Consider the following 17,626-nt stretch of genomic DNA (forward strand, 5'->3'; position numbering starts at 1 on the left):
AAATTGTGAAAAGGTTGGCAATTCCATGGAGTTGTCATTAGAAATCTTAAACTCCCACTGTTTCCTAGTTTCCTGATCGAGCTTAAATGATACGATATGAATGATGATCAAATCCCAAGTACTCACATCAATATTCAAATTGTTTAATGCACCCAGACACTCAGAAGTTGTATCTAACATTTCTTTCAGAGCCGATGCTGATTCTGTTATAATGCGTTTTTGACCGAAAAACCGTTTTAGAATACAATTGGCTAGATATTTTTTATTATTATATCTATTTTCTAATGTGTCCCAACATTGTTGATAGTTTACATCACTAATTGGCACATGTCTTACAAGCTGTTCGGCTTCACCAGTGAGATGGCCCTTTAAGTAATGCATTTTCTGCACGTTATCTAAAGCATTATTTTGATGTACTAAAGAAATGAATAAATCGCGGAAGGTTACCCACTCAGAATATTTGCCTGAGAATAACGGAATCGAAATTTTGGGTAATTTCACTAATGAACCAGCGACATTGCCATCATCATTACAAGCTGGACGGGTTAAGGTTACTAATTTATTATTCACAGTTTTCATAAGTGTTTTACATTCCATATATGTTTCTTCCGTATTATAATAAATATCATTTTTTACATACACTGAATTTTCTAATTTATCGGAATCTGAAGTCTCAATCAATTTTGTATTATTTTTACGAAAGAGCACCCAATCTTTGTCTACATTCTCTGATCTAGTTTCTATATATTCTTTTGTAATTCTGTCCTTAGGGGACTTTTTAAAATTAACTAAAGCTCTTTCAATAGAACGTTGTAAATCTAACTGAACATTTATTAAAGCTTCCATGTTTTATACAAATTATTCTTACTATAAATTATCAATTGGTTACAATAATCAGTTTAAATTATGTAAACTCAAACCGAAACAAACAATAAAAAAAACTATAATATATCAAGGTTACTTCCAAAATAATCAATTAAAGATTGTATCTATATTGTTTATAAATCCGTGATAACACTATAAAACTTTTTTTAAAAAGTTGAAGATATTATCAAAATGAAAACATAAAACTTTCTTAGTTAATATCTCGTTTAAAATTAAGAACAATATATACTACATCTAAGAGAACTCGTAAAGTAAAAGTTAATTTTCCATACAGAAGTTATCGAAAATATTCTAAGTTCAAGACAAATCCTAAAATTTTACAAGTTAATATTTCATACAAAATTTATCAAAATTATTCTAAGTTCATGAAAAATCCGAAAATTTTACAAGTTAATATTCCATACAAAAATTATCAAAATTATTCTAAGTCCATGAAAAATCCTAAAAATTTTACAAGTGTTTTGACAATTTTCAACCTGGCTGAAATCGGGCATAGATTCCTCGTTCCGTCGTTTTTTCTTAAATTATTATAAGTGTCTACTAAATTACATGCAAATTATTCTATGTCCAAAACTGCTTGAAATTTTTCTATGTTTTTGATTTCTAATTAATATAGTTCAATTTTGCTTGGCAAATAAATAACAACAAATGTACTCACAATTGCACTTCACCAACACACACATGTATACTTGACTGATGTTTCACTGAAGATGATGCCCTGATGACGTCATGTACGACCAGCTCGTACATCCGCTGTACTTCCTCAGTGATGTCCTCGGTGTGGTGCGGGGGCTGCGGGGCGGGCTTCGCTGCAATAGTCGGCAGGGGGAAACACTTCCCGCCGATGACCTATGGTACCCCTTGAACAGCGGTCCACTGCCCGTCGAGTACGAATAAACCAAAAACCTGACCAAGCCGTATCAATCCGGCTCGAAGGACCATGTATAAAGTCGAGGTTCTGGAGATCAGGAGCGTTGTACTTATTGAATGAAATACAGTTATGAGGTTACAACCGTATATATTGATCTAAGTGCCTAAATAAAAAATTACATATCTATATAAGGAACAACAAAAATATCTTATTAGCGTGTTTTAGAAATATGTATGCAAAAATACAGCGCCATCTAGTTGTACTAGTATAAAACTATTTTGACTCGAATATTAGTAATGTAACTTTACCACGGAATAAAATAGACTATAATTTAGAGAGAGAATATAATTTAGAAGAGATATTATGTATGTAAATTGGGTGAAATGTAATGATAAATTTCAACTAAGTGTGATGCAGACGAAGTATGTAGTAAGTAAGACGAAGTATGAAAGTGGCACCGATGTCGGAGAGGTTAAAGAGTAATCGTCTATCGTGGTATGGGCATGTAATGCGTAGGAATGAAGATCATATCCTAAGGACGGTGTTACATATGAATGTGGATGGTTATAGGGGTAGAGAAAGACCGAAAAAGAGATGGACGGACTGTGTGAAAGATGATATGGTGAGAAAGGGAGTAAATAACGGAATGACTGCGAACAGAGATGAATGGAAGAGAAAAACATATTACGCCGATCCCAAATAAATGGGATAAGGAAGAAGCAGAAGATGACATGAAGACGAAGTTGCACGGGTCAGCTAGTATAATAATAATACACACAAACAAACATACAAACATACCCGTGCGTTCTACCACGAGCAAACACAAACACTCCATAACCACTCACAGGGGTTCGAACCTCGGCTCAGGCCGTCGTAATATCGATCCCTGATTGAATTGGACGGGGGATCGATCGAAGAGGCGACCGGGGGCACCAGTGTGGAGCGCCCGGGAGCGCGCTGTCGCCTGATTGATTGTGATCTTACTACACGTCATGCATCGGCAAAAATCATGAAATATCGTCAAAAGGGACGACGCCTTCCTCCATTGACAATATTTCGTGATTTTTCCTGAACCTTTCACCTTCTTTGGAGTCTCACGAGACTAATGCACAGTCCCTCGTCAGGATATCTCCAGTCCATTTGTTGGTGGTGTGGTTCGCGGGGACATGGTGGGTGTACTCGGGCTCCGGGCCCGTGTGGGGCGCCGTCACCGCAGAGAGCGCCGCGTGCCGTCACCGCTTGTGGGTGCACGCTCTCTACGCACACAACCTTCTACCTGCAGACTACTTCTGCCTTCTACCCACCTGGTATTACAGCTTTATCATTTATACATATAGTAACAAATTTAATAATTATAGTTGTCTAATATGGTCGAGTGCAATGATGGATGGCTCACCCATCATGCTCGTGAACGGATGCTATCTGTGGGGACTGGTCTTGTTACGAACACTGATTAGACTTTTTGCTTTTGCAACAGCATATGCTGATGGTCACTCTATTCTCCTAAATTTGAATTTAGAAATGAATCTATATTATTGTAAACACGTACAACGTTTATTTGAAAATAATACGAGCTGAGATACTTGTCAGCTCTTCTCATTCCGAACTGACGGTAGATTTGACATATCATAGGAGTCTGATCGGAGTGTCTATTTCCCAAAAGGACTCACAGAGAAGAAGTAACGGATCAAAAGTGACATACTAAAACAGATATCAAAAGTACAAAGTTTATAAAAAGAATGGTAGACAATCTGCCAGCAACTGTTGCTACTCGATTCACTGCTCTTCGTGAACGACCCTTACAGAAAGAAGCATTTACAGGTGGCAATCGACGCACCGCTCCTTGTAAATGGTAAATTAAATTTATTTTAAAGGAGCGGGAAGCTAATCCTATATTTTGTCAAGTTCAAGGTATCTAAAGTTTATTAACTTTATATTTTTCCCTGGAGATAATTATGGGACACAGTCACATAGATACATCAAAATAATAATTGCAATTAATAATGTCTAGTAAGACAAATTCAATATTGTCTATTAAGCACTGCCGTGTCTAAACTGTGTCACACCTTACATTTTCCTATTGTTATTTAGTATATAAGACCAATATTTCTATGTACATATTGTCAGTTTATTATCATCTGTAATATACATCGTCACGACCAACAACATAGTATCACTCACCCGCAACAATAATCCATGGGTAACTTTTGACTAATTAAACTGTTTTTGTTTTGGAAAACATAAATTTAATAAATATAAAAATCAAATGCAACAAAATTGCAAATTTTGTAATCTGAAAGATGCAGAATGATTAAGCGCAAAATATAAGTACACCTGTTTCTTGCAAACCAATGTTTGGAACAAAGATTTTCGAATGACGATCAAAGAACAAAGCTCCAATAAAAAGAGAAATGATGAGTTCTTATTTGACTGATGGACTTTGTTTTGTAACATAAAATATTGAAGACTTACAATCACTAGTACACGATGCATCTAATGAAATTGATGATCCGAAATAGTATCTAACCACAATCCTTACTTCTAGGTTCCTAGCAATGGACATGCAGTTGTATTTAGTGGCAGTAGTGCTAACGATTGTCCTGATACGACTCGGCCGCGATTCTGTCCGGATACTTGGCGTTTTGTTCTTGGCATCTTGTCTGTTGAACGCCGTACTCATTTATATCTTCGAGTGGAAGTCAATGCTGTATATAATGAACCCACAGTAAGTACCACTCTAGTAGCTTGCGATCTTTCTATTTCTCTATCTGTATTGCCTCATCTTCTATACTTATGATGTACATACCATAAATCCCTTGACAACTTTCTTCCTACATTATCTTTCATAATTTATAGCATGGCCTCGTACAAACCTATTTCAGAAATTCCAATTTGATTCACAATTTTCAATACGTCACCTATAATTTTATTAGTCAAGTCATTACTCGGTCTATGACAACCTCGATGGTCTAGCGGTCTAGCACACCGCTTTACGACCGATGGTCGCGGGTTCGATTCCTCGCACGGCACAAACATTTGTATTCTTGAGTATGATTGTTTGCATCGGTTTTTTTTTGTAAATACATACATATTATACATAGAAAATTGTATAATATATATGTATTTATAAAAAAAAACTATGTATATGTATCATGTAAGATGGCACCTGTATAAGATGATTACTTAGGCTTTGAAGCCGGCTACCGCAAGGGAAACCCCAAATAGCGTCCGTGACTTGAGACACGGGTGTAGGTTTAAAAAGCTCTTTTAGAATGCATTAATACTCGCCTTCACTACTTGCAGCTTCCCCCCAGGCCCAACTAAGACCGGGATGAACCCATTCCTAATACAATTCACTTTAGTATCCAAAACACAACCGGCACGCTCTGCACTCGTCGACGGAATGCCGCGGCTCACCCAACCAAAGAGGATTATTCAACTACCGACCTCCGTATTTATAAACCGAAGTTAGTGTAGTAGGGAGAGAAGCGGAGGTAACGGTTATCTTCTGACAAACAACGTGGTTCGGTCTATAAATACTAGATGGCGCTATTTACCAAATAGATCATATTAGATACTCAATTATATTCATAATCTTACAATCAGTTATCTAGTACCCATAACACAAACTTTAGATAGCTTAACTTGTGTCTAGATGGCGCTAAAAAGATACTCAGCCATAAACGAAATTAATTCATTTTTGCGGTATAATTAACTGTAGCATCTTTCCAATTTTCAGGAATACTCACACTAGATTCGTGGATGTACCATCGTTCCATCAGTTCTACATGTCGCCGTGGGGAAGCCTGCCGTCCAGTATTCTGGGCCTATTGGTTGCAAATATTTATTTCGAGCAACAAAACCAGGGATTTAAGGCAATTAAATGTAAGGTATGTAATTAATCCTTTAAACAATAAATAACATAGACATTTTAAGTAGTGTTTTCTCTCTGTAGGTGTTACATTACATAGTATAAAACAAAGTCGCTGTCGCTGTCTGTCCGTCCCTATGTATGCTTATATCTTTAAAACTACGCGACGGATTTTGAAGCGGTTTTTTTAATAGATAGAGTGATTCAAGAAAAAAGTTTATATATATATAATACATGTACACCCGTGCGAAGCCGGGGCGAGTAGTTAGTAAATAAATAAACAAAAACGCAACTTAAAAAGTCGCTTTTTTATGACATCAAACGAGAAGCAATGGTACTTACTACTGAATTGTTATTATTCATAAAAAAAGCAAATAGAGAAATGGAGCATACTAATCCAATTGTTATATTTAAAACACAATTTTTATTCTCATTTCATTTCATAAAGCTATTAAGAATAGAGAATGGAATGAGTATTTGCACACGACCTGGTCGCACGTCAAAGAACGTGTAAAGGCAACTATTAAGAATAGAGAATTGAATGAGAATTTGCACAAATTCATGATTGCGCGTGAAAGAACGTGTAAAGGCAACTATTAAGAATAGAGAATTGAATGAGAATTTTCACACGTTCCTGGTCACAAGTCAAAGAACGTGTAAAGGCAACTATTAAGAATAAAGAATTAAATGAGAATTTGCACACGTTTTTTAAAATCACTAGTATTCTGACGACTTAGGCGTAATGCCGGTTAGTCAGGGAGAGAAACACCTCAATGCCTACAATATTCACAATTACCTATCTCTTATTTGTTTTTATAATAATATCAACACTTTCGCTCCAAAACTCCCGCTGCCTACGTTCAATCATCCGTCATCCACTTGTCAATGTCACATAGATTACTTTGGCTCTGGCCTCTGACGTTCCGTTTCAGGTTACATGATATTGACTTTACCATTTTTAATTAATGGTGCGTCACACGATAGTTAACAGTCGGCCATCCTGCAATAGTGTCTGGCCCAGACACATAGGTAACTTATGAGCGTAGTCATGCTTATCAAAGGATATAGTGTCTACAGGATCATATAACAAATACTAAACTAAAGATACACATTACTTTCATAACATTGACTATCTTAGTATACTGTCCAAGGTTTACAATCTAAAATCAATACTAACAGAGCTAAGTTTCGGCATGCATTCAGAAATGCACAAAATATAACATAACATATATTAATTTACATAATCCAAATCACCCAAAAACATGAACAACCTTTTAGAGTAACAAACAATTATTTGGCGGTGATTGACTTCTATGAGTCAGACTGTAACATATCACCATCACAATGTAAGTTTCCGATCTTATGAACATTGCATTTTTTTTTTATACCTCCAAAATAGAACTTGACATTTCTCATCATGAATATTTTAACGGATAAATTTAACATATCACATTACAAAAGGTAAAACTTAATTACCTACATATATAGAAAAAAAATATAAAGAGAAAGTAATATTCTCGTGACATAAAATTAGAACAAAATCGCTGCCTGCCTTCACCTAACCAATAGAAAATAACAGGTCAATATTATTCAAGTGGTTCTAATACCCTCAATACAACTACTACTATTTTACTTCGACGATACTCTTGATTTACCAGAGAATTATTTTAATATAACATAATTCATTGAATTTCAGTTATGATTTACTTAATAATACCATCAGCTCACTGGTCAAGTAATCTATTGCACCCTTTGAACCCTGTACATTTAGGGGACTATAAATGATTGTAGATACTGATCTCAATTTTCTTTACAACACCAGTTTAACATAAACCAAAACCCAATGTTCCAGATTAATGTGAAATAGAAATAATCTTTATTCAAATAAACTTAATATAAGCACTTTTGAGTAGTCAAGTTTTTTGAATCTATCGCTCATTCGGAACGCAGATTCATCACAAGAAGAACAAACAAGAACCCTGTGTGTTGCTCTTTTAAATAAATATTGATTTACTTATATTTAATTAACAACAAGGATTAGGCATGCGGCAATCAACATAAAAACCGCTACGCACTTAATCTCCGTTCGATCAGACAACATTGACAGCGCTATGAATTTCAAATTAGATATTTTCTAAAAAACACTGATTTATAAATGATGACATTTATAAATTCTTCAATTCTATAATAAGCCTCTTTTTTTTACAAAGAAAATATTTTATGACACATTTGATTTCTTTTTCTGGCAAATTGAGTACAGACTCTAGGAGTTCGTTGCAAAACCTTGCGCAATTTCCATAAAACGAATTACTAACTTTCGTCAAACGAACGTGAGTTTAGTAAGCCTACTATTCACTTTATATTTAATCGATGGTATTCGTAGCCACTTCGGCCATCCAACGTTATCGAAGGGCCTCATTCGATATTATCATAACAGTTAACATCGGGTAATATAATAAAATTAAAATCATATAAAATTTAGTTTGAGATAATTTACATACTTAAAATATGAAAGTTGCCACTGACAACTACACATTACATTTCAACATCATGACTTCAGTCTTTGTTATATTTTTCCGCCTTAAGTTGTTGTAATTTTTCACACCAGGTACTAGTCAGCATCTCTGCGAACACGGCTGCCTAGCTAATTAGTGAAATACCTGTTAAAACAAAACATTAAAAAAATGCCACCGCTTGCCCACTATGAGCTACGGTCTCAACAGATCTGGATTTTATTAGACTCAGCCACCGCTTGCCCGCACAAGGAGCTACGGCCTCAAACTGGTCAAATTCTCATTAGACTCAGCCACCGCTTGCCCACACAAGGAGCTACGGCCTCAAACTGGTCAGATTCTCATTAGACTCAGCCACCGCTTGCCGCCACAAGGAACTACGGTCTCCAACTGAAACACATCAAATATTTAACAACTGGTCATTTTCTCAATGAGGCATTCACCGCTTGCGCACACAAGGAGTTACGGCCTCCAACTAGTCATATTCTTTATGGTACTATGCTATTTTTACTTCAGCCTCAAGTGCTCTACATTGCAACTCAACTATGGGTTATATGTACTCCCATCAAATTTTACTATTACTTTTTATTCTATTACATTTCTTTAAGAACTGGATTTCCTGGTTCCATTTTACTATTTCTCCAACGCTTTAAAGGACATTATAACATTTAATCATAAGTTAATTCAATTTAATTATGTACCAAATTCGAATTATATATCTGGTTGATATATATCTATCAATTTCTGAACGAAGTTGCAATATATTACTACCACATACCCTACACCTATTATTATCTACCAAATCTTGAGTAGCATCAACAAAAAGCGAGTCGTTCGTTGTACGTCGCATTGAGCACACGCGGATCCCCATTTTCTCCGTGAACTAACGTATACGGAACCATCAGCCGCGATCTCAGCGCAATCATCTCATCAGTATATCATCAAATCTAAATCACCATCATTTACCTTAAAATCCATAAATCGTATTCATAGTCATATGATTATTATATTAATCTCATAATTTCATCAAAGTATTGCAAATCATTTTTCATTGTCATATCAACCGCCCGTTCTATTAGCCATTTTGCTCATAATTCAGCTTGTCATCGATTGTAACTCATCATTGTATCACTAGCATTCCTTAATCTTTCAGATCTATTCGTTCATGTACAACTCTTCACCGCGTATATTTACCGACTATTTTCCATCGAGGTGTATCAAATTTTACCTTGTGAACGTCCTTACTACAATCTTGCAGTGTAACTATCTTGTACACCTCGAGCGCTTTATTCATAATATTTCAAAAGTGTCTGTATACGGTGTCTGGGTTCTATAAATTAGCACCTCTTCTAATTTCCCATTAATTACAACACATTTTCTAAAATATTCTGCGTATTCGGCTGTAACTTTCTGCTTACTAGCAGACCATGTTATCAAGCCATTAGTTGTATTTAAATTCCCGACACATAAAATCAGTTCTGAAAGGATTAATTTCAATTTAAACTATTTAGTTAGTACAATAGTCAATCCGATTTCTCCAAAGGGCGTTCAGCCACACATACAAGTGCATATAGGTGCTCAGACTAATCTATGGAATCAAATGTCCAGCATTTGATTGCGTTGATCATTACTTATAAAAATTTTAACTTCCGTCGTCGTCAAAGACAACGCTTTAAATTTAATTCAATCTTATTTATCTGATGAATATCAACCAAATATTTGAAAACAACATCACCGTTATTATTATAAACTTCCAATATCTCTACACCTGTAATTTTGTACAATTCAACATTAAAACACCCTCACTTATTTAATACATCCGTTCTCGTATGCTATGCAAGTGACAACATCAATTCTTATATGTTGATGAGTTCACTATTAAAAGCCTTAGTTAACACTTTTATTTTACTTCAACTCAACAATTATGTCAAAAGTTACAATGGTCTAAATACCTAATACATCTAATACACCTACCTAAACACATCCAATCTCATATTCAAGTCAATTGAGTCAACATGTATACCAACAATTCTTACATGCTCGTTAATTTAGCATTATACGCTTCGATTATTCTCTTTTTTTTTTTAATCAATTAAAATCTTAATAGATACAATATCTCAAGATTTAACAAAGGTTAACTAGAAATTAATAAAATTGGCAAAACCATCTACAACAGTAATTTATAACTGTAAACTGTAATCCTTAACAATATTTAACTTTCTTATATCTTAACTTTCATTTATATCCTCTAGTAACTTTTCTTATATATTCTTTGTTTTTTTTTCTTTTAACTACCTGTGCTTCTTAAATTTGTATTCACTATAATACCATTATAATTAAAGAACAATGGCTCAGCTCGCTAACATTTTCTCAACAAATACTTCTCTGTAACATGTAAAACTTACAACTTAGACCATGCAGTATTTATTTTTCATTCTACATATATGCTATTCATAAAGTAGTTTATTATCCATCAGGAAACCATATAAAAATCTCCTAAATTACGCCAGTATCCATATTCATAAACCAGCTCGTCCATACTGACTATCCACGTCTCTCTCTCTCTCTCTCTATGGAAGTTTGCATCCAGTCTTTTCCTGGTGTTTCCTTTTTTTTTTTTCTTATGTCATCTGCTTATCTTTTTTTTCTGCTGTCCTATTTTTCTTTTGTCTGTCGTCTCTGCCATTTTCTTATATATATATATATATATATATATATATATTCTTTGGCTATCACTGGTCTCTTGGCTTATAAATTTTTCATTTCATTATATGGCGTCATACAATCCAATCAATCAGAATACTATTTAAATGTTAAATAGGCATTACTATATGTATTTATACCTGTACATATGATACAATCTTCTTTTGAATCATTGCTATTTATATTTTTTTTTTCTATAAATTATACTGATACTGTGCTTGTGAATCACTGTTCATCCCAACGGATACCAACATCTCACTTTCAATCTAAGTTACATTTGCAGTGATTAACTTGTGTTCACGAGATATTGAGGATTTTTCCTATTCTTCTTTTTTTTTTTTTACTTATATATTCCTGTCATAGCTATACCGAAATCGCCATGCACTGTCCTCTACAGTACAGTAGATTCACAGAAGATAATTGGAAGTGTGGCACAGTATAGGAGTGCTCTCATAAAATGAATCTTCATAAAACTGACTAACTTCAGTCTCATCCTCTTTGGTAACAAAGTTATGTTAAATAAAACAAACCACATGCTTATAAAGGCATAGCATAAAACACCAACAATCAGGAATTCTCATAAATATATAACGGTTGTATAGAATGGGAACGAATTTCCATGCATGGAAAGTTATGCAGCCTATTAATAACCACATTACCAAGGTCATCAGCAAAGTTTTCTAGAATATCCATATCTCTTTACTTTCCTAACAATCTTGTCTGCCTGTGTCTCATAATTTTCCTCTATAATAATTTTAAAGCTTATGTACTTTGAATATCTTAACATTGCCTCCCACAGAGACTATTTAATAATAACTAATTAATATACAGAAACTTCATTAGTCAAATCATAAAATATTTTATAATCCTGTAGTATACAAATACATAAAAGGTAAGTTACATAAACCATTTAAAAATAGTATCCAATTTTTCCTTTCTCCTCTATTTCACCATATCACAGTTTACATGTATTCACTTAATTCTCTCCCATCTGTCCATACCTATATACAACAAAAGAGTGCTATGCACTCATTTATTTCCATTTTCCTGCCATAATATCTGAATTATAAAGTTTATTATCCAAATTTCACAATTCTAGACCACACTGTTTGACACAATCCATGTGCTAACTTCAAGATGAGTTCATTATTAACTCATGAATGCTTTAAATCAGTTATTATCATCTTCTGATATACATTTATTTATATTAATATTCAATAATATATTCTATACATTCTATTTTTTTTTTTATCTGTACTTCACAAATATATAATACAATTTGAATTTAAACAATTATGATTTCATCATTGGTAGACATTTCAATTCCAATACAGATTTAACAATGAATCTGTCCACTTTATAGTTTCTTAGTACTGTCATTCTACAAATGACACTAAATAATAAAACTCAATGGATAACTTAAGCTCAGATCCTTGCAGCAAATCTTCAGTTCATTAGCTTATGCAGTACACAAGATTGGACAATATAGCAATACATTGCAATATATTACAATAGTCTATTTTCATTATTGTGATAACAATTGTCTTATGTTGTACATATTCAGCGACTCAATATATATATCCAAACATTCTGTATGTACACAAATATTAACTTATTTCCAAAAACTTTTATTCATATTCATAACACTAATAGTAAATTTAAAGACAAACTTGTTGCTCAAGTATTGTTTAGAAAATTCAACAGGTTTCTTGTACAATCAATAATACAATCAAGAGCCAACAACATTCATTTCTGGCTTTACCAAAAGCTTTTCTTTAGGTTAAAAGACAACTTCATAAATTATAAAACTAAACTAAAGTCAACAGGTCTTTTGTACAATCAAGACCCAACAACAACCATTTCTGGCTTTACCAAAAGCCTTTCTTTAGGTTAAAAGACAACTTCATAGTTTACAAAACTGAACCATGTAAGAATAGTCTTACCTGTAATCTATCACTTTCTAACATGTCACATATTAATTGGGTGCTTATAAATTCCAACAATCACTTACAAAACATTGTCTCAAATGACTAATGTACATAGCTACAGGTACCTGCACAGGACCTTTAAGTACCTTTATTGCTCAACAATGGCTGCTAAGGGCCATTCTAATGAATTTCAAGAGAAGCATCAAAGAAGTGAACCAATTGCTCAAACATATAATACATTCAATATGAGCATACATATAATATATAATTCCAGCATAATATGACACCTTTGAGGAATTGGATATCATCTCTAGGTGCTTTTTCAACACATTAATAATCAATATCATATTATTATGATAACCTCGAGGATCCTAATAGATCTCAATTGGATTTTATACTAATTAATAATTAAATAAGGAACTATTAATAATAATAGTTTACAGTTATTCGGTTTTTAACATTGGAGTTTACTACCAATTGTTAGCCATTGCTATATGATTATGATAACCTCGAGGATCCTAATAGATCTCAATTGGATTTTATATATATATAAATAAGGAACTATTAATAATAATAGTTTACAGTTATTCGGTTTTTAACATTGGAGTTTACTACCAATTGTTAGCCATTGCTATATATATATACATATATAGATATACATTTATAAAATTCAAAACACAACAAGAAATAAATATAATAATTGTACTATCAGAGTTAAGTACTATTTTCACTGAGAGCTTCACAGCTAATCCTGAGATAGCATCTAAAATGTCTTTAATATGTAATATTATGAAATATAACATGTTATGTAGCTTGTATCAGTTTATGTCAACAATATACTGTGTCTATCTATATTAATATGCTTTATTAATTCATTAATAAACACATATCAAAGTATCAACCCATATAATATATATATGACAGTATCTCAATTTGGGAATATAACCACAATCAAGACATATACCTGGACTATGCCTGTGATTGTCATTTATCTGAAATGGGATCATCAAACATATATGTGTACCTATGTAAAGAAATAATAACAATTCTTCAATTCAATTCACGTAGAACAAACACACAAAACTGAACAGCAAGTTTGACTAATTTACTGTGAATTAGCAACAAACTCAGCAATACCATTACACTGTTTATATGTATAACATGGTATGTGTTCTCATGTTCAACCTGTATGTCAACATAGTTGATGTAACTGTTTCTAATCTGTTGATATCCTATCATACTCTATCATAGGCATTAATAACATAACAATAGTTACTCTGTATTTTAAACTAATTAGATATCCATGTTGTTTTATACTTAATGTATTCATAATACTTCTTTCTTAGGTATATTGTATACCTCAATATCGTGCTACATGTCATGTCATTACTCTCGCAAGTTATCGTACATACTAAATCTATTTAATATGTAGAAAGCAATTCATCCAAAAGTTCAATAAAACAAGTGAGATACTGCGTTTAATGGTATGCGTGTTATTAACGTAAATTCACTTACCACAACTTCTAGTCAGAATTACCTTACGGTCGAATTTGTAGGCGGGATTGGTACCGCTTCTGAACTTTTAAAATCACTAGTATTCTGACGACTTAGGCGTAATGCCGGTTAGTCAGGGAGAGAAACACCTCAATGCCTACAATATTCACAATTACCTATCTCTTATTTGTTTTTATAATAATATCAACACTTTCGCTCCAAAACTCCCGCTGCCTACGTTCAATCATCCGTCATCCACTTGTCAATGTCACATAGATTACTTTGGCTCTGGCCTCTGACGTTCCGTTTCAGGTTACATGATATTGACTTTACCATTTTTAATTAATGGTGCGTCACACGATAGTTAACACGTTCCTGGTCACAAGTCAAAGAACGTGTAAAGGCAACTATTAAGAATAAAGAATTAAATGAGAATTTGCACTTTTTTTTTTATTCGGACTTCTCTAATGCTGTTGGCCGCAGCTGGCCTTTACAGCTTCAGCGGACGATAGGGGGCGAGTGCAGATGGCACTCCAAACCAAGGAAGGACTTATGGAGCGGCTGAAGGCCAAGTCCTGCCTGACGGATACGATATTAGTCTGAGGGCAGTCTACTAGGGGTTCGAACCTCGGCTCAGGCCGTCGTAATTTCGATCCCCGTTTGAATTGGACGAGGGATCGATCTTTGCACACGTTCCTGATCGCACATGAAAGAAAATGTATAGGCAGCTATTAAGAATAGAGAATTGAATGAGAATATATGATTTTATCATTATTCATGTTTTTATTTCAGTGGCTGGTGTGGTCCTACAAACTTAGTATACCAATGATGGTGGGACTGGCTTCTCTGGGCACCTACCTTGACCACTACACGTCTCCAATCGTCATCCTCGTGTACACGGCCCTCGAGCGACCAGTTTTTGTTCTCGTCTTTGCTATCTTCCTATTGGGCCTGTTCAATGACCTCGACGGTAAGTTCTCAACTGGTAGGGATATAAGCTCTTAAATAATATTATTATAAATAATAATATATAAGATGTCACTTCACTTCCTTTAAAAAAAATCCAGAGACTCGCTTAGTATTTATAAATTATGAATAATAATTTTTTTGCTCTATAGTCAGATATCCGCCATTTTGTAATAATTAATTCTTATTAAAAAGCGTTACAGCACGAACGTTCTCTTTATCTATATTTACATTCTTTCTTGCTTTAAAGCCTAATAGATGTTTTTACACGTGTAATTTAATAATCATGGGTGTGTAAATGTTAAAAGAGAACGAGAAAGACTGCGCTCAAACACGTTTGCGCGTCTTGGCTTTCTCGCGCTAAATATCACGCGCTCTTAATCGCTCAAGAAAGAACGTGTCGTGTAAAAGCAGGCTATTTATATACTCACTTCTCGCGTGAAAGCCTTTTTGCACGTGTAAGAGCGTCCGTGTATGAACAGCTTTTGTCTATATTTACATGCACAATGTTTTCTGCGTGAAAGTCTATTGGCGCGTGAAAGAACGTCCGTGTAAAGACAGCTTTTGTCTACATTTACATGCACAATGTTTTCTGCGTGAAAGTCTATTGGCGCGTTTTTTTTCGGACTACTCTAATGCTGTTGGCCGCAGCTGGCCTTTACAGCTTCACGGCGAGAGCAGTTACACTCCAAACCCGAGAAAGGACTTATGGAGCGGCTGAAGGCCAACTCTGAAACGAATACGACTTTAGTCTGAGGGCATCGCTAGGGTTTCGAACCTGTAGACCGTTGTAATTTCGATCCCCGTTTGAATTGGACGGGGGATCGATCGGAGGGGTATTGGCGCGTGAAAAAGCGTTCGTGAAAAGGCATGTTTTGTCAAGTGTGTACGGTTGTCTACATTTAAATGCACATTGTTTCTTGTATGAGAGCTGTTAGCGTCTGAAAGAGCGTTTATGTAAAGGCATGTTTTGTCAAGTGTGTACGGTTGTCTACATTTAAATGCACATTGTTTCTTGTATGAGAGCTGTTGGCGTCTGAAAGAGCGTTCATGTAAAGGCATGTTTTGTCAGGTGTGTACGGTTGTCTACATTTAAAAGCACATTGTTTCTTGCATGAGAGCTGTTGGCGTCTGAAAGAGCGTTCATGTAAAGGCATGTTTTGTCAGGTGTGTACGGTTGTCTACATTTAAAAGCACATTGTTTCTTGCATGAGAGCTGTTGGCGTCTGAAAGAGCGTTCATGTAAAGGCATGTTTTGTCAGGTGTGTACGGTTGTCTACATTTTTCCCACATTGTTTCTTGCATGAGAGCTGTTGGCGTCTGAAAGGGCGTTCGTGTAAAGGCATGTTTTGTCAGGTGTGTAGGGTTGTCTACATTTAAATGCACATTGTTTCTTGTATGAGAGCTGTTGGCGTCTGAAAGAGCGTTCATGTAAAGGCATGTTTTGTCAGATGTGTACAGCGCCGTGTTCTCGTGGGGAGGGTGGCGGTCGCTGGGCCGCGTGTCGCTGTCCGTGCTCACCATCCACTGGTGCGTGGGAATGATGTTGGTAGCCGCGCGACAACATACCATCACCTTCTCTATACCACAATTGGTGAGTGATTTATTTGTATTTTACGACACTTAAAAGAAGGTGCTCGGGATGGATGCGGTAGGTAGACCGTAAACGGTGGAAGGTATTGGGTGACGGTCATGGTGAAAGGCTGAACATATATTCAACAGTGGATAGATACCTGAAATGATAATAATGACTTTTATTGATCAGCGAAGTTATTTAAGTCAGTTAATCGTAAAAATGTTTGTTCAAAACTGGAAAGTAACGAAACTAAACAAAAAAACTGTATTTTCATTAAATGCATATGAGAGTATTAACGGTAATTTAAGAATCTATTTTTTATATGTATTATCTGTCTGTCTGTTTGTTCTTGCTAGTCTCTGAAACGGCTGGACCGATTTTGACAAAACTTTCACATATATATTCTTGATGGTTTTTATAATTTTTTATTTGCACTTTTGCATAAAACTATGAATATATGTTTGTGTAATGCATTTCAGTTGGTGGATGCGATAGCGACAGTCGTTATCACATACTTGATATCAGTTCCGGTCACGGTGCTGGTGGAAATGCCGGTGCACAGGTTCTTTGCTGCTCTCGTATGACACACCAAAAGAAGAGAATACCTAATGTAGAGTATATATATATATATATATATATATATATATATATATTACGATGTATTCTTCAGAGGAGGATATATATATATATATATCTCCTCTGAAGAATACATCGTAAAATTTACAACTGCCCTCGTACGACACAACAAAATGAGAAAATACCTAATCTAAACATATATAACTCAAAGGTGACTGACATAGTGATCTATCAACGCACAGC

General features: G+C 34.7%; 1 protein-coding gene across 1 annotated transcript in view; it reads left to right on the top strand.

Moving 5' to 3' along the window:
• Positions 1-17,391, top strand: part of LOC131841642 (O-acyltransferase like protein-like) — a 33,489-nt gene extending 16,098 nt beyond the window's left edge. The window contains exons 7-12 of the mRNA XM_059189967.1: positions 2,881-3,063; positions 4,302-4,481; positions 5,496-5,646; positions 15,058-15,235; positions 16,683-16,825; positions 17,287-17,391. Coding sequence (XP_059045950.1) covers positions 2,881-3,063; positions 4,302-4,481; positions 5,496-5,646; positions 15,058-15,235; positions 16,683-16,825; positions 17,287-17,391 — 940 coding nt within the window. The remainder of the gene's footprint in view (positions 1-2,880; positions 3,064-4,301; positions 4,482-5,495; positions 5,647-15,057; positions 15,236-16,682; positions 16,826-17,286) is intronic.
• Positions 17,392-17,626: the final 235 nt, after the last annotated feature.

The sequence above is a fragment of the Achroia grisella genome, unplaced genomic scaffold (genome assembly GCF_030625045.1).
Source record: "Achroia grisella isolate CSIRO2021 unplaced genomic scaffold, CSIRO_AGI_Agris_v1 utg1866, whole genome shotgun sequence".
NCBI classification, from domain to species: Eukaryota; Metazoa; Arthropoda; class Insecta; order Lepidoptera; family Pyralidae; genus Achroia; species Achroia grisella.